At 34.4% G+C, this 26,368-nt stretch overlaps 1 protein-coding gene across 4 annotated transcripts in view; it reads left to right on the forward strand.

Moving 5' to 3' along the window:
- spir (spire type actin nucleation factor) overlaps positions 1-26,368 on the forward strand; it is a 521,502-nt gene that overhangs the window by 258,547 nt on the left and 236,587 nt on the right. For all 4 annotated transcript variants that reach the window (XM_081761349.1, XM_081761376.1, XM_081761357.1 and 1 more), the window contains exon 3: positions 2,527-2,644. In XM_081761349.1, the coding sequence (XP_081617475.1) occupies positions 2,527-2,644 (118 nt within the window). The remainder of the gene's footprint in view (positions 1-2,526; positions 2,645-26,368) is intronic.

A 26,368-nucleotide genomic window follows, 5' to 3' on the forward strand; every position in this document is an offset into this window, starting at 1 on the left:
AATTATAGATAACGATGTATTTGAAGGTTAAGTTGTATAATTAATACTAAATGCCCTGCGTGTTACCGAGGACAATATTTTTTCACTTCCTCTTTCCTCTTTGATACATTTATTCATACTAAGTTGACATATTTTCTGAAGAAAAGCACCAAACATATCAAATTTTGTCCTTCATGTCGAACAACTTGAAACCAATACATGGTAATATTAACATTATTTCACCCTTTCTGCAGATGTCTTCCCAGTTTCTGCTCTCTTTCTCCTCCCTTTCAATTCAACAAAAGTTTGAATAAGTGACTTGTAATCAATCTGAAATTAATTTTGTGTCAAAATGCAGTATTCAAGATTCTAACCTCTAAAATTTATTTTTCAGGGGTTTGGTTCACCAAATCTCCTTTATACAGGGTGTTAATGAACTATACCGACAATCTGTAAGAGGTGATTCCTCACATCAAAATAAGATAAAAAGTTCATATGGACCTATGGGGAAAAAGTGCATAGTTTCAGAGCTAGAGCTGTCCATAATTGGGAAAAAGCCAAATTTTAAGAGGCCCTATTTCGAATCCGAGAAACTGTGGGTGGTGGTCCTTATCAGCGTAAAGGAAGTCATGCATACGCACTCCAAAAATACATCTTTCGTTGATGTTCAATGGGTGTACAGAGTATTCTCTGCAAGGGTGAAACTCCCAGACTTGCCATTAACTGAATTTTGAGACATGTTCTGACTTTATGATTGGTCCAAAGTAAGCAAGCGATAAGTCTTGATAGCAGTGAACACGGAATCCTTTAGGACGCTGTCGGAAGTGTTAAGGATCGTCAGCAGCATGGTCTAGTACTCGGGAAAACGCATGCTGGGATGTGTTCTTTCACGCTTATAAGTGAAGAAAACGTGAAATACACCGTGACGAAATACATCGCATCATACGTTATTCCGAACACACACACACATACATACACACACACATACAAAAAAATGGAGCTGCTGGTTCCTAACACTTCCGACTTCCCTTCGAAGCATTGGATGTCCATTGTTGTCAAGGCTTACCTCCTGCCTACTTTGGACCCTCCTTGAAATAAAGGTATATCTGAAAACTCTATTGTGAGCATATCTGAGAATTACACCGGGTAGGGAATAGCCTGTACACTTATTAAAAATTGATGAAATATGCACTTTTGGATTGTGTATGTGTGGCTCCCTTTACGTTGATAAGGACCACCATTCACAGTTTCTGGAATTCGAAATAGGGCCTGTTGAAATTTAAGCTTTTTCGTGATTTTGGACAGCCCTAGCTCTGAAACTATGCACCTTTTCACCATAGGTCCATATGAACTTTTTGTCTTATTTTGATGTGAGGAATCACCTCTTAGTTTGTCGATATAGTTCATTAACACCCTGTATATTTACCCTGTCCGTCTATCCGGGAGACAAAAAAAACTCGAGGAGTACTTGATAGATCACCATCAATTTTGGTCAGGAGTTAGCAGGTGATCCGTCCATCGGAAGTGATAGAAATAAACCATTTCCGGTTTCAATGCTGCCCACTGTAGAGCAAAAATGGTAATAGATAAACGATAAGCGGTTTGCTGCAGTCCCATAAACACATTTCATCTCTATATATTAACTCTCTACTAAAACCAGAAGTGACAGAGATCTGCTTCAATTTCCGGTTTCAGTATTGATCTGCATAGGAAAAACAATAAGAGATCTATGTAGCATTTTAAGAATAGGTACCATCTTCTCTCAATTCCCTATTCAAACCGGAAATGGTATAAATCATGAGCTTCCGGTTTTAAGATTGATCGTGGTAGAGTAAAAACGGTAATAGGTACGAGAATCGGTTTTCTGCAGTTAATTAAGCGCTTCAAGAATATATTTAATCTACACTCTAATCTCTCTACTGAAACCAAAAGTGGTAGAAATCTACTACTACTTCCCATGCCAATATTAATTCAGAAAATAGCACGCCGTAGAAACCAAATTCCTTGAGGTGGTGTACAAGTTACACTGATACTTGTTTATAATCCATTACACATCGTAACCTGCTCAAGTAAACAGTTTTTTTTATCTGAAAAATTAAATATAAACACACACACATACACACATGTTGTGGTTGAATTTACCTTACCCTTTACTCTAGTATTTTTTCACTGGTTTCAACTCTAGGCAATAGACCTATTTGGGAAACATTAAAGATAGTGTACGCCAGGTTTAATTAAAATCGGATAGATTTCGTGGAAGTTATCATGGTACATGCATAAACCTAACTATAAGTTGTGTCGAATGGAAAATCTCACTTGTCAAATCTCGCTTCTACAACTAAGACTAGATTAGATTATCACAAAATAGAATCCACTGTCTAACGTGATATTGATACTGGATTTCTTAAATCACAGAGTTAATTACAGTATTGTCAAATTGCTAGTGCACTATGGAACAATAGGTATATTAAAGAAAACATTGAAGTCATTACGTATATACTAGAACAAACAAATTAATTAAGATTTATTTTTGTTTTTTTGTTGCAGATGGTATTCTGTTTGGGTCTAGTCATTTTCCGCGCTTTAGACTTCGGGCTTAATGACGAAGAGGAACGGAATCTCAGTCCAGACCTTGAGAGGCTTATCGACTTGATGACGTCAGCAGGTATGTATCTTTCATGGATATCTCTTCGGGTAATTTCACTCAAGACTGCGACACTTGGAGACGATTCATACATAAGAAGTAGAACTTAACGTTGGAACTAACGAGTCTTGTCACGGAAGTAAAGAAGGAAGGTGTACCGCATTGATATTATGGTTTTACTAGAGTCGTTAGTCGATGTAAATCATCTTCTAAACAAGATTTCGTTCAGAAAATTTAATATGAGGAGACGTAAGGTGACTATGATTTCAAGATTTGGAGATCCAAAAGTGGGACATTGCTGTTCGAATAAGTAGTGGCACGATAAATGTCTCAAACTAGAGTAAGAACATGGATTATTACGGAAATTACGTTCTGTGCATATTTGTAAAAATATAAGACAAATTGTCAACGGATATCGGTGAACATCTTTTGGTGGCGTAATTATTGACCGGGTAGTTACGTAGGTCGAGCATTAATCTACTTAGAAAGAGTTGTCTTAGGTCCCTAAGGATCTCAGGAAGTGTAGTCTATCTATCTGTCTATCTACCTATCTATCTATCTATCTATCTATCTATCTATCTATATACATAAAATTGAAAGTGACTATGTTTATGGCTTAATAACTCTTGAACCACCTGAACGATCTCGATCAAATTTTCAACATATATGAGGTACGGCCCTGGGATGGTTTTTGTCATTTCACTTTGATAGTGCAAATTAGAAGAGAGAAGAAGATATATATATAAATGACCGATATTGGTGTTGAGTCCATAGTTTTCGGGATCGTTGAGACGAACAATGACGATGCCGTTTAAATCCAAATTCAGCCCCGAAACTTGGGGGAGGGGGAGCGCTTTAGTAATAGTGAAAAGTGACTGACTAATGGAACATGGATACATTTAAAAAAAAATAACCCAGTGAAGCGAGTAATTGACGCTAATCCTGTCTAATAATAAACCAACACATCTGTATTAAAAGTCTTTAATTGGGCGTTGTTTACCTTAGCAATCTAATCATTGTCATAAAAGTTAGTCTAACGTTAGTAAGTACGTAATGCTGCTGACAGTAATCTACTTTTACTAAACCAACTGTAGTGAAAACCTTTCAAATTAAACTATTAACTGACATCTAAAAAGATTTAATTTGATTTTTAATTTAACGTCCCTTTCAGCAGCGAGGCTATATAAAACGTGGACTTACAGCTTAATGTGAAAGTGGATCGAGATGAGCTCCCGCCGAGAATCGAATCCGGGTCTCTCACGCTAAAGGCGCGTACGCTTACTGCTTTGTTCGGAGAGTGCACGATACTTAAAACAGAAAGAATGTTGAAATTGAAGATTATTTTTGGAATAAATTAAAAATGGCACAGTAAAACTAATACAAAATGAAAATGTGAAGGAAAAAAAAATTTATTGTGTAATTGGAAACATAATAAATGGATCATCTAATAAGGAGACAGTATTCTTAGGAGAAACTATCGTAAGTTGTGGACTTTCGTGCTGCAACTTTGTACGTGTACACTTTTAATAAGTTAATAAACAATAGTTCAATCAAAACTGGTGCAGAATAAACTTGTTTCACTAACAATAAAGATAGCCTGTCTTTTGTTTTCTTCGATCAATGCGGAAGTGTGATGTTCTTTGGTTTTTGATCTCCCTATTAGAAGAAGAAATCTCTCTAACAACGTTCAGAACTTCCGGTTGTCAGCAGCGTCAGTGTTTGGTTGGATCCATAGCGTTCATTTTCGTGTTTTGTCTTGTGTTTCGTGGGAAATGTGATCATTTGGCCATTGATTGCTTCATTGATCTAGTCTTCAGATCACGATTTGTGGACGGACTGCACTTGTTTTCTTTTCTTTTCTTCACGTCACATCCTTTCATTTTCCTCTATTTCCCTTCTTTCTTTCTCTCTTCTTCAAGGAATTCCACGAGGAAATAGGTTGGGAAGTTCTTGTGTTTTTTTGTCTGGTGTTAACGGTTTACTCCGGTGTAGTTCCCTGGTTTCCTTTTAAGTAACTTCTCAGTACGTGATAAAAATCTTTCTTGTACTTGCGTGATAACTTGTTGTTATATGTGAAATAACCGACGATACAACTTAATGATATTGTTGAAAGAGAGAGATAGAGAAAAAAAACTACTTCTGCAAGTTTTATTGATATCTTTACGCTGGGAAAATCAAGGCGATGTAAACAAATGACTTGGTTTTGAATATGAAGTTATTTCTAGTCAGAATTGCGAGTTTGATGTGATAATTAAGCCGTCTTTCTATTGCAAAGCATATAAAAGTCTTTGGGTATCTTGGTGTTTGGTGTACGTGGTCAACAGGCGCACATCCAATTTTTTTTTCTTGGGAGGGGTCATAAGTTTGGGAGGGGAGTCCAATATACAAGACATTATGTCTATGTAGTAGTGAACCGTGTTATTTCACATCTGATAAGACAATAAGAATTGTTAAATACTGCCTTGTGCGTAAAAATAAAGTGTAAGATCAAAATCTTTACACCAATAATTTTTTTCTATTAAACAACTATAGTTTTTTTTAAAAAAAAATAGAAAGTGTACAAATGTATGTCAAGTTACCAAGTTGTTTTTTTTTTGGGGGGGGGCAGACCTAGTGGACCCCCCACTTGGATGCGGCCCTGGTGGTAAAAAATCTGATTGCTAATCAGATTAATATTTTCATTTAGTTCCTACTCACTGTCAGAACCCAAAAGTATCTCAAAACAGGAAGGAGGTTATATAAGAAAAGTCCTACAGCTTAAAGTGGGATCTAAACTACTGTTGCAGGTTCGACTCTCTCTCTCACCGGGAATCGAACCCGGGACCTCGTGCATCAAAGGCACTAGTCACTTGACCAAGGATAAGGGTTAAGTACGATACAAAAATATGTAGTAACTTATGTAAATATCTGGGCTAATTTGGGGAAGTAATAAAGGCAGCAATGTGGTGCTGTTTACACACCCGTGGAAACCGAAATCAAAAAAGTGTAGAGCCTTTATGTCCACACAACCCGCGTTTCTTCATGGCTGCACTAAAAGAGGGAAATTTACTTTACTTTTTATTACTTATTTCCTCTAATTCAAGAAATTCACGATGCTGGGCGAACATCGGGGAATCTGTCCCTTACTGGGAGTTTTTTTTTTTTTTTTAAAAAAGGAAGAAAAAGAAAAGCATATCACAGGTGTGTGCTGACACTTTGGGTTCATCTGCATTGCCCTCTTGAATATATTCAAATCTTCATAAAGATAATCTGGTCTTCGTCCAGCAGATCTTAGCATTAGAAACATACAGTACTACCAGTAAGATGCAAACATAGCAGGCACCTTCCAGCTAGAAAGTAAAAATACTTCCACTTTCCTGATCTCGTTCAGTCATTATTCTTTTCATCTGCTTGTTGAATAATCAATCTTGGCAGAGGAAATAGAAAAAGAAAAAGGACATAATTGTTAAATGAGCTCTTTGGTCGTTGCTAGAAGCAGTAAAGACTGAAGAAGGCGACAAGCTGAGTGAGTAGATCAGGAAATGTAATTGCAGTGCAGTTTCTCCTTTGTAATAAATTCCTACAGTTTAACGTTGCAGTTTTGTTTGGCCGATGGCATCATCTGGTTGACGAAAGAAAGAAACGTAGTTATCAGGAAGTGGTTGTCTATTCAATTTTTTTGTTACTCTGCGGGTGGATGGACTGACAAGCTTTATAAAGTTGGAAGTGTTGATGATATGTTGATGTGAAGGAATCCTTGAGAAGGAGAGAGAGAAAAAAAAATATCCCTTGAAGTGATTATTGTGTGATGAGTCTGGACTTGGACAGGAGTTGCCGTCGGGCTTGTTTGGTTTTAAAGAAGTTTTCGCTTTCGTTACAAAATCAAGAAACGGTTCTTCATTCTCTGGTCTGTGCCTGGCCTGAGCCAACGGAAGAAGGAAGCAGCTGAGCTGTATGACCGTGAGAGAGCAACCCAGAGATTGTCGGTTCTGTACAGCAATTTCGTCTATTAAATACACAGTTTGTAGTATGCTTTCGAAATTGGAAGGTTGTTCCTAACTTCAGTGTAATACCGCAAGATTGGCTTTTCCATCATTGAATTTTGTGTGTGAAAAGAAACATAATATATATGAATATTTACGAGATAATAATAAGAAAATATATCTTAATAATAGTAGAGATGAGATGCCTGTAGCGTTTGTGTTCCTACATGGTGTAAACACAGCTATATTAAGGATGAAATAAATTCTCTCATCTCCTCCTCGTTTTATAGACTTGTATTCACAATCAAATAGAGAATTTTTTGTTAAAGGTTTGTCATCCTATGAAAGGCTTAGCCAAGCACCCTGCTTTCAGTTAGGTAATTTGTGATCAGCCAAGTGGGACCCCGATTGCCGTTTATGCACTTATTTTATATTACTATGGGGCACGGTGGCTCAGTGGTAGAGCGCTTGCCTCTGGTGCGTGAGGTCCCTGGTTCGTTTCCCGGCCCAAGCAAGTTTGTAGTGGACAACATCGTGTCAGTGGGTTTTCTCGGGATACTGCCGTTCCCTCACACTTTTTAATTTTTTTATTTTAGCAATTCTTCCATCACAATTCACTTGCTTTAATTATCGTCTTCCTTAGCCTTAAAGTGAAAAATTTCGTTTCTCATTTTATATTTACTGATTTGTATAGTCCTACATTAGAGATACAAATAAGGCGAATTTTTGCTGATGAAGGTGTTTCCTCCTAAAAACCCACATTTTGAAAAAAAAAACTGGAAAGTTTCGCTTTTGGGACTTTTTATCATATTTTCATTCGAGTATCACTTTTGTCTTCCTATAAGACTTATGATTCTGCATTTTTTTAAAAGTGTCTTTACAACATTCATTACTTGTGAGACCTGTGTTCAATCCCGAAGGGTCAAAGGAAGTATTAAGATTTCGGTCAGTTAGGAGTATTAACCTGGCTACATATTTTGATTTGTTTGCAAATTGGCATGTCATTCGTTGCCACCAAATTTAAGTTATGTAACAACAGTTTTCCATACGTGTGATTTTGGTTGCCTAAGCGGCTAGTCAAGTGTCTCAAAATTGTACATCTTGTAATATGTGTTTTACGGGTTGCCTAAATTCTAATTGGCAGTCAAGGAAAGAGAACCATAAATTAAAAAAAAAAAAAAAAAAAACAGCTACAAAATATTTTTTGGGTATAAAATTACGCTTGCATGTCGTTATCTAGTCAGGAAACACTTCCTTGAGAGCTTCAGCTATGTTAGAACCTATAAAAAGTTCAGTTTATAGAATGATGTACGGTGTTAGTTTACACATAACTTCTTTCTTTACTGTTAGATCTTGTTAGTATGTTCGAAACAGAAAACTTGAATGTAGCGTTTTTAACTATGTTCCCCTAGAATTTCAAGAACTTTACTAAGTGCTAGGTTAGCAGAAATACGTTTCATGTATACAGCTACATAAAATGTGTCACTAGCTGTTAAATCGTTACTAATTGATGATAATAGTTATTACTATTATTATCAGGACTTGAAAAATCGTGCTTACAAGTACTCACCAGCCAAAAAATCTACTAGCCAGACCATTTTGCAGCTACAATGTTTATACAAAAAAAAAAAAAAAAAAAAAAATTGCGACATAGTAAACATATCAGTACATTTTTTAAAAAATTTTGTTTATTGGTATGTGTCTTACAAATAAATAAAAAAAAGTGTGACATCCAGGGTCGGATCCAGGATTTTCTGAGGGGGTTGCACCAATAACTACTGATCATACTGAAACTCTTCAAAGTGACACATATGACAATATTCTTTACCCCTGGCAACAGTGGTACATAGAACGGAGGAGGAAGTATTTTAAAGAGGGTTGCAAAGATGTGCAGGAAAAAATGTTCTCTTCTCCTGGCTTCTGCTTTTTCCCTACTTAACAAATGTTAGGGTTTATTTTGTTTTCCTTGGTGAATCATTTTCGTTCAAACTTCAGAAAAGTATCTTAAACTATTGCTTTTGCAAAGCTCTGCTCTCTTTTAAGCCCTAAACGAAACATGATGGCAGAAAGTTTCGGAAAGTCTTGATATTTTCACTGCTAACTTCTCATTTTAGATCGTGTAGATTTACAACAAAGGGTGTACCAGTGCACAATCCTAAACCCGGCCCTGGCGACATTCATACCAATGGGTCATTCCATACCAATTCAACACAGTGATTTAATCCCACCAGATTTTGATGAAATTTGTTACATAGATGCCCTCTAGATAGACTTAGAAAAATACCAAATTTCAACTTTATGTATCAACCGATACTGAAGATAGGACTATGTAAAGTTTGTAAAAATCACCAAAATAGCATTTTCAATGAATTTTGAAATTGGAATTACAGCTCTCCTAATTGAGCAAGATAGCTGGTTGAAGTGTCATTTTACAACATTTTTTATGTCCTTTCCTATGGTATACATCATCATATAGGTTAATACAGAATTTGTTTTCCAAAATCAAAATTTTACTTCAAATATTTTCTAAAAGTACATACAGTATTTTAAAATTTTGAAATTAATTCAATGAATAGATAGTATTGTTGTAAAGCACCTGCCAAAATATGAATTTGGGTTCATTGTAAAAAAAAAAAAAAAAAAAAAATCAAAACAGCTGATTTTTCAAGAATACTCTGTACGTAGGGTAATAAACAAGAATGCTAAGTTTTACATTTCTGTGAAAATAAAATTGAACACTTACTTGAAGAAAGAGTATAGATGAATCCATAGTAAAAGTTTTTAATAAGTAGTAGGATATGTTGAATATTTGAAGATTGAAAAAGCCACATTTGTTCGGCATACATCACTTTCAAGAACATAACTTTTTCCAGTGGGTGTTACAGGATTCTTTTTGCAGAACGTCCACTACTAACATCCACAGAACATCGGCATTTCTTGGATGTGAGAATGATGGAGATGGCTCTGGTGGATGAAAAATTTATTAATATTTTTACTTCATGAAGTTCATTTTTCTGTAAAACATACCCGAACCGCCAATTTCCTTTATAAACAGCTGTGACATAGCATGATATGTCTTCTAATTGAAGTTTGTTTGGAGATTTTGGCACTTCCCAACCAGTGGCGTAACTCAAGGCTTGGGGACCCTCCCGTAGAAAGCGTGGAGTGGGGCACATTCTTCATGTCCCACTTCACGATTTATGGGCCCTCTGATGGCTTGGGGCCCCCGAAATGTGGGGTTTACGGGGCCCTTATTTACGCCCCTGCTCCCAACCCTGCAAACCATCTGAAAATTTTAATACAATTTGCTCTCATATTGCATTTGAACCCCCTGTAAAGCTGTGGATCCCCAAAAATAAATTCCTGCGTACGTCTCTGATAATCAGTGTGCTACAACAATGAATATTGGAATTTTAAATTTAAAAATTTAGCATGAGATATCATTCAAGAAAATTAAAAAGCCCAATTGATAAGCTACAGATGTAGTCGATAAAGTTTGCCTACTTTTTGTCAATATATTTAAGCAAAGTTAAAAATATTGATAAATATGAAACAGACATTCAGGCAAGGAGATATATAAGATAGAATCTGTTTCGTTAGCAGGGGCGGCTTCAGAATTTCAGTTTTGAGTAGGCCATTATTTATTTATTTTATTTTTTTTTTTTGAAAATATAAATGATAGGATTTGTTCCTTTGCAGTAAATCTGTATTTATTATCTTTTAGACGTTTATATTTTTCAAAATCTTTGGATAGGCTCGAGCCTATTCGCTAAAGCTGTTCCAGTTCGTTTGGTTTGTTTAGGCTTAACATATTTATGTAACAGCGAGGTTATGTAGGATTTGACGTGTTACTTAAAGTGGCATCTGAACCACTATTCTGTTTCCAGCTTTAAGAAATTTTGTGAGCTCATCGGGATCCCTTAATTACAGAGCGAAAATTGGATTCAACTAACACAGATGATTCGAGATATGTGGAAACGTCACTATAAAATTTACACGATTTGTGGCATTTTTGATTTTTTTTGTTTACACTAATTGTTTTTTAAACACCTGGTTTAAACCAGCCCACCTGTTGTACCAGTGCTACATATGTACGTTGTTGTACGATTATAATAATTTGATAACGAATTCGCCAGGTATTTTTTTTTAATATAATGTTAGCATGTGTATAATCGGCAGAGACATGTATGTGGCAAATTTCATGTCAAAAGAGCAGTAAATAAGAACAATAAAACGAAAATAAAATGTTCTTGTCCATTTAGCAACATTTTGTTTTACTCATTCTAATTTTTGTATTTATAATTCTTTTCCTATGAAATTTACCACAAATAGACATTTTCCGGTTATACAGATAGTATCAGTATTAAAGTACCCTGCAAAATCATTATCAAATTATATTCTTACAATAAGACAGCTATAGATATGCGACAATCACTTTGGACATGGTATTAATGAAAACTCTAGCGTTAGTTTTGATTTTTTAAAAACAATTAACCCATTATCATCCCAAATTCATACTTTGACAAGTGCTTTACAACAGTACCTAGGTACTATCTATTCATGAAATTAATTTCAAATTTTTAAAATAGTATGTACTTTTTGAAAAATTTAGAAGTAAAATTTTGATTTTGAGAAAACAATCCTGTATTAGCGCATACGATGGTGTATACCACAGGAAGGAGCATGAAAAATGCTGTAAAATGTCATCTCAACCAGCTCTCTAGCGCAACCAGCTCTCCAATTCTCTAGTAGTAGTAGTAGTAGTAGTATTATGAGAGCCGCAATTCCAATTTCAAACTACATTGCACATACTATTTTGGACATTTTTTAAAAAATTTATATAGCCTTATCTACAATACTGGTTGATATATAAAGATGAAATTTGGTATTTTTAAAGTCTATATCAGGGTTTCTCAACTTGGGGATCGCGAAGATAAGCAGAAGAGATACATATAATTAGAATCTAATACCGGAAATATTTTTAAATATTATTTTGAATTTTGTTCTAATAGGTATATTTTTTATTTTTATACATACTGTTAAGAAAAACAAAAAATTGGTCTACTAAACATTTTCAACGGGTGCAGAGTTGTTTAAAAATCAATTTAAATGAAAGAGCACGATATGAAACTGAGAATTTGTTATTTTTTCAGTTTTGTGATGAGGTAATGACGCTGCGTTGCGTTTGTTGATAAATCGACAATGGACAAATTGTTTTTCGGGAATAAAAGGAATTGCTTTTGTTTAGGATCCTTTGTTGTTGTTGTTGTTTGCAGAGTTGTTCAGTTTGTGTGTGAGCGAATATTAAAAGATAGATTTTTGGTGTGGGATTTTATTTGTTTCCTAAATTTTAAATGTACACAAGTTGCTTTAAACAGTTTTTGGTGATACTGAACATATACACAACAATGTACCAAATTCACAGCAGTATGAAGTAACTCAAACGGGCAGCCTCTCGAAAATTAAAATACTTAACCTTTTTAAGAACTGTCCAATTTTTTAAAAATCATACTTAAAAAATCACTATTTTCTATTATATGACCAAAATTAAGAAAGTTATGAAATTTTCAAATGGCCTCCATTTTGAAACAGTATTATGGATCGGATTCGCTATTTGTAATATGAATGAACTGACCAAATTTGGCTTTAATCCATTCGCTTTTAGGGAAGTTACTGTACTCACTATGTACAAGAAATGGATCGTAGTATTATAGAAATATAAAGATATCGTGAGATCTCCGCAATAGGTATATTAAAAATCCTACACAAGTTTATTACAAACCTGAAATTATAAGGGGGTTGCTGGCAAGAGGATGTGATAAAATGGGGATTGTGATAGGAATTAGGTTGAGAACCACTGGCCCCTGTGCAAAATTTAATGACAATCTGAGATGGTAAGGTAAATTTTCTTTTCAAATTGTGTTGATTCGACCTGGAACGGCTCATTTATTCTTGAATTCACGTTTTTGATTGATCGGACTTTACTCGTTAAATGTAAAAAAGTACTCGCTACTAGGATGCAGGTGAGTGGATTTTTCAAGCCCTGATTATATTATTATTATTATTATTATTATTATTATTATTATTATTATTATTATTATTATTATTATTATTATTATTATATTTTCCCAGCCCCCGCCAAGTTAACTTTGTGGTGGACAAACACCGTGCTCGTGGGTTTTCTCGGGGTTCTCCCGTTTCCTCCCACTTTCTTCATTCCACCATTTCACTCACCTCTCATCATCACCATCTCCTTTAGCCTAACCGGCATAACCGTGGGACGTAAAACTTAAAAATTTCATTTCATTTTTCATTATTATATTTATACATTACAAATGGTATTTTTCACAAAATCAAAACTTTTAGAACAATTCTTGGTATCACTATTAAATATTTTACTAAAATCTTTTTGTCGTTGAATAGTACTATTACAGCTCTGTAAGCAATTAGTTGGAACTAGAAAACCGACTCCGTCCACCGATTTGCCTTTTTCGTTTTCTATGGAGTAATCGATTCTTGTTTTCTTGAACTTTTCACGTTTATTATTATTAGTAGTATTATTTATTTTGGAATACTGTAAGTAAACCTTTTTCATGTTACAATAGAATAAGAAAGGTGGAACATACCTTTTTCGTTAAAATTCTTTTCATTCCAACAATCCTCTTTATTAAAACTGATTTTTTTTTTAAAAAAAGCTCAAAATTTCCCAGGCAAAATAAATAAGTAAAAAGTGAACATATATTAAAAAAATCAATGTTTACAAACAATTTTATACAGTGAATCGGAAAATTTATTCAGGAGACAACATTTATATGATAGGTGGAAGTCTGCTGAATTCAGTATGAAACAGTGTTCGTAGTTTGAGGGAAATTCCCCTAATCTAGGGAAATTTCGATGGTAAATTTGGCAAAAAAGGGAAGTTTTCCACAAAACGTAAAAGTTCAGGGAAATTCTCGTGCTCACTGGTTGACCAGATTTTTTTTTTGTTCTTCAGCAATAAACCAATAAAATATCAATAGTTTGTATATGTGAGAGAGTGTGTGGGTCAGCTGGGTGTATTTGTGTGTAATTTTAAAAGGAAAAAATGAAGGAAAAGGAAAAAATTAGTAGTAAATGAATAAAATAAATGTAGTTGGCAATTTCTTTAATATAGCAAAATTAATCTTATCGCATAAGTTCTGTCATGGGAACTGGACACTCAAGAAACTAGGGAAAATTTCAAAAGAAAAGGGAAAATTCTGTGTCAGTCGAGAGAAATTTTCTTGTTGATTTCGAGTTTAACGTCCCTTTCAGCAGCAAACCTATGAACACTGGTATGAAGCCTATTGTTGAAAAACCGTTGAATTATTACAAGTCTTTTTCTTTCAATTTCTAACCTTCAAAAGGAGAATTTCAAGTGACCATATTCATGCTCACACTTGAAACAGTATATATGTATATTTTTTCCGTGTATTCTTCCAAGTCGCTTATGCGCATGAGTACCGTGCTTGTGAAACATATTTTTGTACATACATATGTTTGCATATATACAGTACATCAAATATTATCAACGTGTAACAGAAAAAGGTGACCTTGTAAATAAGTAGCTACAGTTTGAAAATTTCCAAGTGCGTGTTTTGTATCTTTATGTGTACTGTGGAGAGATATGTGCTTATGCATAAGGAACGAACGGACACATCTTAAGCGTTCAGTAACCTTTTACAGATTCATGCATGGGCTAATTCATGTGAAAGCCCTACTCTTTTTTATTTTTCTATAAGATTTTTTTTTCATATATATATTCAGTTTTCTCCTCTAGGCGAAGGTGGGTTTAGTTTTTTTCCCCCTTCTGCTTACTTCCTCTGAACCGTGGTTAATAACAACGATGACTCACGCAGTTTTCTGTGGTCGATACACGTAATGTGTCTTTTCTTCTCTTCTTTCTCTCAAAAAATCTCACTTTCTTCGTTTTTTGTTTTCGCTAAAGATGCAACATCTGGATTTGGGAAAGATCTATGTTAGTCTCTTGTATGCAAGGCAAATGTGCAACAAGTTTAGATAATGTGAGATGAAATGAAATCTTTTAGTTTTACGTCCATCGGTTATGACGGCTAGGCTAAAGGAGACGGTGATGTTGAAGAATAAATCAATGGTGAAATGAATAAAGTGGGAGGAAACGGGAGAACACCGAGAAAAACCACACACTCGGTGTGTGTCCACCACAAAGCTCACTTGGCGCGAGCTGGAACCGAACCATGGACCCCACGCACCAGAGGTGAACGCTTTACCACTGAGCCAACGTTGCTCCTTGGAAGATAATTTCTCCTTACACTACATATAACAAAAAAGGTTCAAATGACCTTAGGTTTAAAAAAAGCTTAGAATTTATCAACATCTACGAACTTGGTTAAAGAAATTAATAAAGAAATAATCGAAGAACTCTTTTATTTACAAATGAAGTCCATTTCCGAAAGGCAAATTAATGTTAATCGGATCAAATTGTATTCGTAATACCTACTTCTGAAATACTTAGATGCCGTACAGCAACGGATATGAACGGTCTTGAATGAAAACATAAAAACGTAGATCGGTGGTGAAGAATGCATGATATTACCTATGCTAAATCTTCGATTGCTGCGAAAAATATCGAACAAACACGAGAAAAGAAAAGTATGGACTTTGTCATTCTTCATATTGAGTAAGCTAAAAGCTGGTTTTCTGTGTGTTCATATGGATATTTTTCCATTATGTATTCAAATCCGTAACACTGTAAAGAAACTGGAATTTGAATTACAGAATCCACAAAGTCTATTTTCACTAGTATATGACAGAAACACAATACACAACCTAATTTCATACAAATGTTAATTTCCTAAACTTACATTTGCAACTAAATGCTATTCCATTTCCTTTTTAACATTTCCTTTAGTGATCGTAAAGCTTAACATTTAATTTACCATTTCAATGAAAAATAAGCCGGCGTAAGAAAAATAATATTTCTAAGCCAAAAGTTATCACAAAAATAATTTACTTCGATAATAAATCACACACACACACACACACACACACACACACACACACACACATATATATATATATATATATATATATATATATATATATATATATATATATAGGGTTATTCAAAAAGAAAGAACAGATTTCAAATATTTATTTCTTCCAAACTACAAAAGATAGAAACATAATTCGAACGTTACTTGATTAAGAAAAGTTTACAATTTAAACAGCCGGGATATAAGTTCCAATCACGGCCGCATTGGCGCTGTTGTTTGTTGTTGTTTGTCTGTAGTGAAATGGCGGCGTCACCACAGAAGTCTTTTTGTGTGCTACAATTGGCAAAACTTAAGTCCATTGTTGTAGTTCAGCGAGCATTTCGCCGTCAATTTAATAAACAACCGCAGCCGCATCATAAGCAAATTTACGAGTGGCATCGAAAATTCGTAGAAGATGGTTGCATCTGCAAAGGGAAGAGCACGGGACGTCCACGCACATCGAACGAGAATGTCGAGCGTATTCGTACACTTTACGAAAGGAGCCCAAAGAAATCCACATCACGAGCAAGCAAAGAACTTAACATTCCTCAACCAACAGTATGGCGAGTTCTAAAATATCGTCTACACATGAAGCCATACAAACTGCAGTTATTACAAGCATTGCATCCTGACAACCACAACAAAAGGTACGAATTTTGCATTAGCATGTTAGGTGATATGGAAGAAGACAATTTTGCTCAACGATTAATTTTTTCCGACGAATCCACTTTTCATCTTTCTGGTAAAGTTAATCGCCATAACGTTAGAATTTGGGCAAGTGAAAATCCTGCGGCAGGTATTCAACATGAAAGAGATTCACTAAAGATGAACGTCTTCTGTGCGATATCTGTAACCAAAGTTTATGGACCTTTCTTCTTCATAGAGAAAACTGTGACAGGATTAACCTATCTAGACATGCTTCAAAACTGGTTATTTCCCCAACTTGAAGATGATTCAGATGTCTTCATCTTCATGCAAGATGGTGCCCCGCCTCATTTCTCTAACCACGTTCGATGTTACTTGAATAGCACCATTCCAGGTCGTTGGATTGGAAGAGGAGGAGCAGAATATCAACTTTATCGCCGGTGGCGTCCCAGGTCTCCAGATGTCACTCCATGTGATTTTTATCTAAAGACCGTGTTTTTATCCCTCCTATGCCTGACACTCTTGAAGGTCTACGACATCGAATTGTTGAAGCTGTGAATTCGATAACTAGAGACCAGCTGATTCGTGTGTGGCAAGAAATGAGCCACAGTTTTGACATTTGTCGTGTAACATACGGTGCTCATATTGAATGCACACCATAATTACGAACAATAAATTGTAAACTTTTCTTAATCAAACGTTCGAATCATGTTTCTATCTTTTGTAGTTTGGAAGAAATAAATGTTTGAAATCTGTTCTTTCTTTTTGAATAACCCTGTATATATATATATATATATATATATATATATATATATATATATATATATATATATATGACGAAGATAATGAAAAATTAATAACTACTATTTCTAATATTTTACAGTTGTACTGTACTATATGGCTATACAAGCTGAATGCTCTAACCCTTAGGCAGGGTCACACATTAATGAAAATAAAGTTTATCTCAATAAGCATTTTGGTATCATTGCTGTCACCTGCTGTAAACTGAAAAGAAAGCATTTATGTGTTACGAATCACAGCTAACCTCTTTATCTTGGCTTAACCGTTATCTGTTTTTATAATCTTCTTCTTCTTTGACCTGCCACCAGATCTTTTAGATGCAATTTTTTCCCAAATAATGTCCCAATCAGCTTCTTTACTTCTTTTTGATTATTTTTCAAATCATTATACTCTTCATTATTTCTAATAACTTTCCGTTCGATCCAACCCATTTTCTTCCATACCCACATTTCGAAAGCCTTTAGTGTCCATAGTTTTGTGTAGGGTCCACATATTTGCTCCCGTAGAATACAATGTTCCACACAAAACATGTAATTACACTGTTTATTTAGCAACCTACCCGCTTTATTTACTCCTAAATGCTTCTTTCGTCATTCATATCCTTGCTTTTAATTTCTCGTACGCATCTCATATCTTAAGACAGACTATATATAAACAGTTTTTTTTTTTTGTAGGGGACAGTACCATTTTTATTTTATTTCCCGGCCGTTCGGTTGTATTAACAGAAACAATTTTATCCCTTTTTTAAGATTGACCAATAGTAAATTATTCATAATTCACAAGTTACGTACGTTTTTGTAGTAATAACATGAATGCAAGTGCTTCGTATAAATCTGGAGTACTGTTTGATATCTATATGATTTAATCAAAGAAAATTAAAAGTGTTTTCACCACTTAGTAAAGTACAAGCATGAAATACGTATTCTTAATATGATCATGTGCGCACTAAAATCTCTCTACATCTAGCCACTTTTTGTATGTGCATTTTGATGCTAAAGAATAATGATACGGTCAAAATCTTCGTGCAACTTAACTTTTTTTTCTTATTACTTTTACGTTAGACCAGTTCCATTTGTGGCATCTCAGTAATCCTTTTTTTTTTTTTTTTTTTTTTTGTATCAGAGAGAGATAGTGAGGGCTTCTGTGCTGTTACAGGTAAAAGAAAATCACACTAGATGGCAGAACTATACCAAGCTCCCAAGCAAAAATCCAAAATATTGCGTCTCTAGACGCAGTCCCGGAGTATTGAGACGCGTGTTTGTAGACGCTATCTCCGATTCAGCTTTGCCTTTTATCACGTCTAAAGACGCGCTCCTCATTAAAGCGGTTAATAATACATTTGGATACCAAAGTTTATCCCCTCTTTACTTTCTGCTTTCAATCTTCGTACTTGGTACAGATTGTTTTGTTTCAATCATAATTGCTTTTTATCTTTTTTTTCATTCCATATTCTTATAGCTTTCTATCAGTATTTTCGCTTAGAAAATAGACTCGAACATTCCTGTGGTCAGAAACTAAAGACAAAGTTCTTTAGTATCAACATCAAAATTTCGGGCTATTCTCCAATGTCCTTCGCTTAGAATAGTCTTGTTTCTAACATGTCCGTATACGTAGTCATGGTAATTGTTTACTTCCAGTGACTGACTCATGTGGGAATTTCGTGTCGGTGCTGATTTAGTTTGCCACATTTTTCATTGCATTTGAATGGATGGAATGTATAGATGCTACTTCCAAATGATAAACAACTTCCTTGTTGTTTCCCACGAGGATTGTAAATGTTTTATTGAGTACAAATGGTGCGAAAGAAGATAAATACGCCCCATCCTGTAAGCTTCTGATTTTAATCAGCTCTTCCGAAACAATAGATTATGTGATGCGTGAACGAGTCTGTTCCCACATTAACTTTTTTGGGTTTCCTGCACTTCACCTAACATTGAGTGGCAGTTCCAGACGGCTTTAATTATGTCCAAAATTACAAAACTCTAAAACATAGAAACAAGTAACATTGACCTATACATTTATTTACAGCAAGAGTACAATGCGTTATGAGATTTATTCCAAAACTAGTAATTGTCTCCACGTCTTACTGCAGGCACTTCCTGCGCTTGAAGTGTCACACAAAATTCAAATACTCGTATGGGGTTCTTAGTGAACCACCTTCACCCTTTTCCTTCTCTTCTAGGTCAAGTATATAGAACACACACACATACAAAAACCACTAGAACGTGGTGAATAATTATTTTAAATGAAAAATTCAAGTACCAAATTTCATATCTCTAATTTTAAGGGTTTGCCAAATATGCAGATCTGATTATAATAACGGTAACCCCCATTTCCACTTCCCTAACTTCTACATTGAATTTACCACCCCAAAAATTCTTTCTTAGTGGTACTTTACGTCACAAAACTTATGTAGCTACTGTCCATATTTTAAGTTTGTATCTTTGGTCTGTGCATTGATCAGTTAGTTAGAACTTCTTATTAGTTTAGTTTATAATTCTATTGTGCCAAAATAAGTCCATCATGAATATCCATTATTTTGCCAGTAAACATTTTTTTTAAATTCGGGCTTGTGTTACTTTTCTTATGCGTACAGTTTCATCTCGTCTCAAGTTCATTCCTACACTGCATGGAGTTGAAATTAGTACAGAATAAGGGGTAGAAATCCCCCAATTAAAAACAAAGCATCTTCCAGGATAAATTTTGTTTAAAACTACTTTATTTTGGTGAGATATTGCATATATTTCTGAACCTCGATGCTTCGGTAGTTACATGGCCTCACAATTATCCTCAGTGCTTCGGTTTAGAGTCAGGTGGTAATGAGAGAGTTAAAATTAGTCATAACCCTTCCCCCTCAATTAAAAGAAAACACTCCAAGAAGGCTTCGTAAAAAGATCTCTATGATTTTTATAAAACAATGAAACTGCTAAGGGATAAGATGATGGTAAATCTCCATTTAAAGGAAAAATAAATAGCTATATTTTACAGTCCACAGCATCACTAGGATACTAGATTAATATACTCGGCTGAAGATAGTAAAGAGAATCACACGATTCCGTACCGTACATGGGATATTCGGAGGAGCAATTTGCTGTGAGAAAAATTACACATCCTTTTATTATAGGCAACCAACATTTCTTTGGTACACTACAGGTTGCATAGAAGCTAGGGAAAACAGTTTCCTATGCGGAACGTGAATGGTAACCGTTACTCGTGGAAATGTTAATGGTTTGACTCCATTAACGATCTCGGCCGAGAAATTCGTTCTAGCTATCTGTTGCGAAAATCAAAATCTAAATCAGCGTTTCCCCACCTTTTTCAACTTGTGGCACACTATAGGTATAACTTGAATTCTCGCGGCACACCTATATATATATATATATATATATATATATATATATATATATATATATATATATATATAATTACTATTATTATTTGTAAATATAAAATACCGTAGTATTTTTATGTAATTACTGATCTTACAGAGAAGAAAGCTGCTCGATCACTGTTTTTTCCCCTGGTAAATCATTATGCTTATTTTTCATTTTAATTTTAAAATTGTAAACAATTGCAATGAAATATAGGACTCGGGTTTTTAAAAAATACACCTTCTCTTTCGAAAACTGTATCTAACCTTTAACTAAAAGGGAAGATCACTAAATAACGAATAAATAAACAAATCTCCTATACTTTTAAAACACAAATGTAGGTAATTTGTATGCATATTTGCTTTGTTGAATTTATTGAATCATGTGTTAAAATTTCAAGTTACGAAATAGTCTGCAACAATAAAGAAGCAATAATGGTCATGATAATGATAAATGCGTTTTCTAACATTAAAAATGTACAGAAAAGTAAGTCAGTATGAAACTTAAAATTGTAGAAAATTGTAGATTCATAGTAGAGGTTCATAGTAATGTGAAATACAAATATACAATTTCCCCTATGTCTTGCAATTTGATTCCTATAGAATTAATAATTTGTTTCGATTTCCTCGCGGCACACCAGCGACCCATTCGCGGCACACCGGTTGGGAAACGCTGATCTAAATATTTGCTTTCGTTCAAGAGTTACATGTGGAGCAACGGATGGACGGAAAGACTAAGAGTTCAATCTTGTATGTCCCAACACCACGATTCTAATAAGAAAATCGGAGAGACTATAGCATAATTTGTCACTGCTACATGACTCTGTCATAAGTAATGTACAGTAGTATTGTTGTTACATACTGCGCTATTCCTTTTAGCAGCGATAGATTATGCTACGTCAATTAAGAATCCAATTTAACACTACTTAAAAAGGGACAGTTGAGATAAGGGAGGAAAGTATGGTAGGTAAAATTAAATAAATGTGTAAATCTTAAGAATTTGTATAATCTTGATGTGGGAATGAAACTACCAACGTATCAGCATTAAAAATTGAGCTCAATGCTTTAAAAAATCAAGAAATTAGAATACCAACTTATTCAGAATGAATGGGAATATTTTAACTATCCTTTAGTGGTCAGGATGCAAATTGTTTTTTCTAGGAAATTGATACTTTTGCTTGACGCGAAAGGTAATTTCCTCTAAGGTTTTCTCCCTGCTGATGAAATTTATTGGAAAGTGCTTCTCTTTTCTTTTTTTTTTCTTCGTCTACTTGTAACTTGTAAGAGTGTAGAACCGTTTGTTTGTTTGGATGGAGAAAACTTGTTCTGTTGTTGAAAGCCGCCTGCGTATAATTGTCGTCAGTAAACGACAGGAGATATCGTAAAAACTTTGATGAAGGTCAAGTTCACTGTTTTTTTTCTTTATTTCTTTAAGCTGATGTCATTCTCTCTCTTCCCGTCACAATATATACAAACACTCTCGATTTCACCGCGTATCCACTTTCGCTCCCATCTAACTGATCAAATTGCGGCATCAATGAACACGGAGGCCTTTTCTAAATCCATACTGTTTGCTCTGTGTGTCTTTAGATAATCAAATTTGAACATAGTAAAATCCAATCATTGTAACGTACTAAAATCAATAAATCATGATTGCAAACCCGAGCTACTGACAAATCGATGTTTGGAAACACCACCAACGAATTTTGGGAAATCATTCCTTGCACGAGAATATGAAGAACAAGTAACAGTAGCACAGGTACACTATGCAAAGGAATTTGGTTCGTGTACACAACGTGATCATTCAAGTTTGAACTTTTGCATTTCCTCTCAGCTTGCATTCCCCTCTCAAAAAACGTTTGTAAGATTAACGACTATTTAAAAATAGAAAACATTTAAATCTTTAGATCTGTCAAATAAAAAGTCATTTAGTGTCATTTCCACATATTCCATCGTTCCGACCAATTTTCTACAGGCTATAACTCCGTAATTATGCGTGTTTGCACTCACGTTTACATCGTATTATTATTATTATTATTATTATTATTATTATTATTATTATTATTATTATTATTATTATTATTATTATTATTATCATTATTATTATTATTATTATTATTATTATTATTATTATTATTATTATTATTATTATTATTATTATTATTATTATTATTATTATTATTATTATTATTATAGTTTTCCTGTGAATAATCATTTTCCAAAGTTTGTTGCCCGAAACATTCTGAATTTAAATTCTTTTACTTACAACCAAACTTGTAGTTTTGACGTATTGAAATTTAAGGTTCGTTTCCATCATTTAAGTAGGATATGCAAGATAGAACCTAACAGTGTACATTTTTTACTCTTTACTTGAGATTCGAACTCATTTTGTCTGCACCAGTGAATCAAACCCAAATGATATACTTGTTACCGTAGCCGCCTTACCATGATTTCGATTATATTACAGATACAATTTTTCTCTTTTGGTGTTTAATTGCATTATTAGGTCACATATCCTTCAGGGGTATAAACTGTTTACTATATTCTTCTTGGCATTATCTCGCAACGTTCCTAGCATATAAAACGTCAGAATATATTAGAATAAAATTTCAAGACTTCACCGAGTTTTCTGATGTTTCTCTGAAAACTCTCTGATGTTTTCTTTCTTTGTTCTTTTTACCCTTTTGTGTTTCCTGAATAAATTCTGCAGTTGAAAAGTCGAATGAATGAAGAAAAAAAAAGTCCGAAAAATGAGACTTATATCATAGATCTTATTGAGCTCAACGAAATGATACGGGTAATGTAAATCCTTATGCGTGGTTTTCGAGAAAATCAACAAAATGAAAACTAATTTTTGGGAACCTAAATATTGATGCTATATGAGAACGATACCACGTATTAAGATAAAACTGACACTGAAGCATAGGCTCATCACGTGTTTCATAATGGCACTACCAAGATGAATAGTAATGACTAATGAGATACCAAATATAACCTATAATTATAATTAACTCCTAAGCTTCAATGTAATTGTAATATTGTGAAAGGCGATACTTATACTAATCGATAGATGACGTCGAGCTAAACAATATAGCATCCGTGAATCTAAATTCTATTTTTCTTTTTTTAGAAAATTGAAAAAAATAAATTTTTATGGCACTAAAATATATATGCCGTTCTTTTGCCAATAAATTGTGATAGTTCTTTTTTTTTTTCTGCTGAAAAAGTTTTCGGGACCGTAATACTGGGAATTATGGATGCGTTAAAATATCAAATAATATTATTTTCGACGAACTGGATACTTTCAAATATCTAGGATCCGTATTAACAGATCAAAACCATGTTCACGAAGAAATTAAATGTTGACTAAAAGCAGGGAATTCGTGTTGTTATTCAGTTCAAAATCTTTTGTCGTTACGAATTCTGTTCAGGAATTTGAAGCTTAAAATATATAAAACGATAATCATGCCTGTTGTTCTGTATGGTTGCGAAACATGGACGTTTACTCGGAAGGAAGAACATAGATTGAAACTATTTGAGAACAAGATCCTGAGACGAGTATTCGGACCCAAGAGAAACTCGAATGGAGAATGGCGAAAACTTCAAAATGAGGAATTGTATAATTTATACCATTTACTAAACATTGTTAGGGCCATCAAGTCTAGGAGGCATAGGTGGGCAGGTTTGGTAGCCAGAACTGAAGTAAGTAGAAACGCTTTCAAAGTCTTAACTGGAAGTTCAATCGGAAAACAACCTTTAGGAAGACCTAGGCGCAAATGGGAGGACATTATTAAGACTGATCTCGCAGAAATAGGAATACGAAATAGAAACTGGATCCAGTTGGCTAAGGATAGAAGTCAGTGGAGAGCTTTTTTGAATGCAGCATTGAATCTGCGGGTTCCCTAGGCCATAGAGTTAGTTAGTTGTGTAAAACAAAAATACACTAAGTAACAGATTATATCGGTGCTCGTTTACTTCTAACGGTGATACACTTACTCTTAACAATGACGCGCATACTAGTAAAATTTGGTCGAACTGCCAAATTTACCCTGTGAATAAATAATATATCAATCAATATGCGTTCCAATATTCATCGTTTAAACACTTGAGTGACGGAACACAGTTTAAGGCAGCAAGCGAAATCAAGTGTTAATTGTTGTGCCAATAATAATAATAATAATAATAATAATAATAATAATAATAATAATAATAATAATAATAATAATAATAATAATAATAATAATAATAATCAGGGCCCGGATCTTGTTAACAAGTCAACTTTTTTCTGTTACGCATAGGGCAAGGCAACTTCAAATAAAAACGTTATCCTTGAACTCAAGGTTCTAAAAGTATATTGTTTTAGGGTCAACTTTTGGTCACTTTTTGCCGTTTTGAAGTTTCAGGTCATTTTTTAATATTCTAAGGTAACTTTCAGGTCACTTATGGTCATTTAGTCTTTTCCTTCTACATAAGGAAATCTTAAAATGAACACTGTTTACGGATATGAAAAAGACGAAGTTAAATAATCTCTCTTCATGCTTCCTGACTATTGGAGTGGAAGAACAGCATTCCTAAAAAGTTAATGAACACTAAGCTTTAGCTGGTTGAGTAGGGGTAGAAGTTCGTAGGTGGCCCAACAGATGGTTTTGTATTATTGACCACAAAGAATGTGATCACGTGAGTAACTGAAAATGGATTAGAACACGTACAAAGATTTTAAACGGGGCTTTTATCTATTATTCTCATATATACAGTCTACACTTTCGAGCATCTATTTTTTTAAGTATGCTTCCTAGTTTCACTCGGGAGTGAATTGACGCTTTCAGTACGTACAATGCCGTACAATGGACTGATCAATAGACAGCAACTAACTGAAACAAAACTTTTGAGAATGAGAAATGGTAATTAAAATCTAATAGATATTCAAAAAATGACAATGTTTAACGAAATAAACGTTTTAAGAAACGCAAGTTTTAAGGTAACTTTTTGTGAATTTTAGGGTTATTTTTCAGGAATTTTAGTGTCATTTTATAGGTCACTTTCAGAAAATTTTAGGTCAACAAAATCCGGGCCCTGATGATAATAATAAACGACTTTTTCTCGGATGGGGCCACAGTTACACGAACGTGGACAGTACTAGAATAAATATGATAATTGAAAGAAATAACATATTTTGTTTAAGAAAAGAAAGAAAGAAAGGAAAATGGCCCAAAACACTGAACAACTTGACAGCACAAAGTCTCAAAAAATGAAATTAAATCTTTCTCATTTACCTCCCACGCTTATGGTCCGTAACTCACAGAAGACTGTGATGATAAGAATGAATGAAAAATGGTAGAACGAATAAAGTGGGAGGAAAAAAGAAAACCTTCGCATACGATGCTTGCCCACCACAAAGCCCACACGAGATGAGCTTGATCGACCCAGGAACATGAAATCTCTAAGAGATTAAGCCGACTAGTCGGCAATTTCAAAATGGGTTAAAGTGTGTCATCAGTACAATGGAAGTTCTAGTCCCGGTGTTGTTTGTTTTCTTGATCGGAGGCTGTTCCTCTTTCATTCAGTTAAAAAGCATTTTTTTCTGGTGGCTACACATCAAAGTACTGGCCAGACCCGACACCACTTCAGTTCGGTGTTTTTCACAGATATTAGCAGACTAATGTGACCAGGAAGTTGCTATATGAAAGCTAATAGTTATTGTGCGTAGTAGCTGAATTTCGTTTTACCTTGAACGTCGCTCTCACGTCGACCAATCTGCTAATACAACGACGTTGATGGAAGTCTGATTTGGCCCATATGCTCCATATTCTTAGTGAGACGAGATGCTTGTCAACAAGTAGGAATAATCGCCCACTAAAAGTGGATTTCCTACTGAAGATTTGGCAATAGCATGTCACGAGCTCATTGTTTCACGCCAAATGTCAATTTTCTGCCA

The sequence above is a fragment of the Thermobia domestica genome, chromosome 1 (assembly GCF_964235325.1).
Source record: "Thermobia domestica chromosome 1, izTheDome1.hap1.1, whole genome shotgun sequence".
NCBI classification, from domain to species: Eukaryota; Metazoa; Arthropoda; class Insecta; order Zygentoma; family Lepismatidae; genus Thermobia; species Thermobia domestica.